The following is a 3,102-nucleotide window of genomic DNA, read 5'->3' as shown; positions in this document are numbered from 1 at the left end:
TTTATATTCTTTGATTTTGGCAATAAATCCAATATTAATAGTCAACTGTAATTTTATGAATGTTGTATCTAGGACTCTTTGAAGGACACAAATATCGAACCAGTAATTAAAAATTCGATAATCCTAATTAATAAAATGGTCAGCGAGAAGATGAACCAAATTGAGGAACAAGTTTGTACTAAGTTCGAAAATTTGAAACTTGGTCGATCATCAACTGTTAATAAGCCAAAAGTTCAAGAACATGTAAAAATTAAATTATTAAATTATAACTCAATAAATAAAAATGTAAATATGCTTATATGTATAGTGTGTTGAATGGTGGTGCCCAGTTCATTCAACATTTGAAGAAATAGTTAAAACGATTAAGCCTGAAACCGAAGATGACATTAAAATAATTCGACGTGCAAAAGCTAGAAATGCATACTGGAAGAAGGGTGGTCAGGTAACTAAAGTACAAAAATGTGTAACATACTAAAAAAAAATATCAAACAAAATATTGAATGTAATTATACGTGTAGTATATTGTATGAATTATATTTTAGATTTGATGCTGTACAAATGACAGATTGAAAACTAACACCACATTATACGTGTTACCATCATGTTGGCCAAAAGAAAATGCTGAACTCGTTGAACAGAATGCTTATAAAAGTTAGAATAAATACATGCTTGTACAGGTTGAATATTTATATTTAAAAACCATGTTACAGGACAGTTAAGCGTAGATTCAACATCTTCAATAATGAAGCCGACGACCAAAAAGTTTACAAATAGTGACCTTTTTGACGTTTCTGACTAACCTGTTAATATTATTTGTTTATTTTAATAAACACATAAATTATGTATCTTTGGCTGTAGTTAATTATTTTATATTAATAACTAGAATTCTAATTTTCAATTAGAAATTTTTATTATAAAACAAACCTACATTAATATATTTTTAAAACTTGTCAGTAGAAAAATGGCAGTAGAAAAATGGCAGTAGAAAAATGGCAGAAAAACAAATTAATTGTATTAATAGATTTATTTACAATGTATGTTGGAAAGTTATTTTATCTTATAAATATAAGCAAGTGATCATATGAAAGTCATATCTAAGTTTTTACAATAGGAGATAATCAATGATGTAATCATGGTTTATTGAAACAGGGCATTCAATTTGTGTGTAGTTATCTGGACATTATATCTGTGTAGTTATCTGGTTTACACAACTATGTAATACACACATATTATTATCCAAGTTTTAGTATAATTTTTGTTAGAAATGGTTAATTTTTCTTATGAAGAACAAACTGATATGGTTCAAATATTTTATGAGTGTAAAAAAAATAGTAGACATTCTGTGGCAGCATATAGGGAACAGTACCCAGATAGACGTAAACCATCACATATGACGTTTAAAAGGTTAGTGGATTCCTTAAGACTTAAAGGTAAATTTCCTGATGGTAAGCATGATCTACAAAATAAACAAAATACCAAAAATAAAGAAATTGAAAACCAAATATTTATGTATTTTGTCGAAAATCCACATTTTTCAATAAGGGAAGCTTCGGTATATTTTAATACTACATACAGTCGTATACAGAGAATTTTGAAAAAACATAAATGGCATCCCTTCAAAGTTACCTTAGTACAACAACTAAGAGATGGTGATACTGATAGAAGATTGAGTTTTATTCAATGGCTAATAAATAAAAAAGAATTAGAACCTTTAATATTTAATAGTATACTATGGACTGATGAATCAAAATTCATGACAAATGGAATCTTGAATCGTCATAATGCTCATTACTGGACTGATGAAAATCCTCATTGGATGAGAGAATCTAAATTTCAAACCTTTCATGGAGTAAATGTTTGGTGTGGGATTATTGGCGATCAATTAATAGGTCCATATTTTTACAGTGGTCAGTATTTTTTTTAATTTTCAATAAAATATTAAAAGTGACATGTTATGTAATATTTATAATTAACTTTTTGTAATAAACTAATAGGAACACTAACTGCTCAAAAATATCTCGAGTTTCTTCAGAATACACTTCCGATACTACTAGAAAATGTACTACTAGCAACTCGTCAACATTTATATTTCCAACAAGATGGTTGTCCTGCACACAATGCTTATTTGATTCGACATTATTTAAATGAAATGTTTCCTGGAAAATGGATTGGTACCCATAGCTCTATACCTTGGCCGCTTAGAAGTCCAGATCTAACATGTTTAGATTATTTTTTATGGGGATATTTAAAAAATAAGGTAGGTATTCAACATCAGGATTTTGTTGTCTTTGTTAAATACACTTGTAATATAAAAAATTTGATTTAATTCAATTTGTAATGATGCGAGTTGCAGGTTAAAATTATAATTTATGAACCTAATATTACAATATATGTAGAACAAAACAAAAAATACATTTTAACAAAGACTTTTAAATATGTATATGTATTTATATTGAAACATTTAATTTAAAGCAGAGATTGTCATATTTTCTACACATTTTTTAATAATTCATATAATCAAAATATAATTTAGAACTTGTGTAATTGAAAGTATAACACTTCTTTAAATACATACCATTCTTTTTTTTTTTTAACAAAGGTATATTTAACTTCACCAAGAGACATTATGGAACTTAAGGAGAGAATTATAACTGAATGCAAGAATATTCCACCAGAAGTAATAAAAGAAGCCAGTATGAATAACTTACAAAAAAGATTAAATATATGTTTTAATCAAAGAGGAAGACAATTTGAACACTTATTATAAATACATAGTCATTTATATTATGTAATAATAAATTGTACAACAAATAATTTTACCTTATATTTATAATTTATTTTCTCTAATAGAAAAAGTACTTAAGTACTTTTACCTTAAACTATGTAAACACCAAAAGTTTATCATTATTCGCAGAAAATATCTGCTTTCAATATAAAATGAATGTGTTTATAGTCATTTACAAAAAAGTATGTTTCAGAAAAAATGTAGAAGTCCATTATTAACTGTTAAAACTGTTAACAATTCATGTGAGAATTGTATTACTATTATTATTATACCACAGAAGTAAAGTAACACAAGACAATAGTATAACATGTCTAGTT

General features: G+C 26.5%; 1 protein-coding gene across 1 annotated transcript; it reads left to right on the top strand.

The window, feature by feature from the left end:
* Positions 1–1,264: 1,264 nt before the first annotated feature.
* Positions 1,265–2,693, top strand: LOC100570008 (the record flags this gene model as incomplete). Its single annotated transcript, XM_008182826.1, has 4 exons — positions 1,265–1,404; positions 1,726–1,907; positions 1,995–2,257; positions 2,600–2,693. Coding segments are annotated over exons 1-4 (679 nt in total), but the record flags the coding sequence as incomplete, so codon positions are not given.
* Between the last annotated feature and the right edge of the window lie 409 nt (positions 2,694–3,102).

This window comes from Acyrthosiphon pisum, unplaced genomic scaffold (assembly GCF_005508785.2).
Source record: "Acyrthosiphon pisum isolate AL4f unplaced genomic scaffold, pea_aphid_22Mar2018_4r6ur Scaffold_14;HRSCAF=58, whole genome shotgun sequence".
NCBI classification, from domain to species: domain Eukaryota; kingdom Metazoa; phylum Arthropoda; class Insecta; order Hemiptera; family Aphididae; genus Acyrthosiphon; species Acyrthosiphon pisum.
Note: the sequence above shows the minus strand (reverse complement) of the source record. Positions and strands in the feature narration are given on the sequence as shown.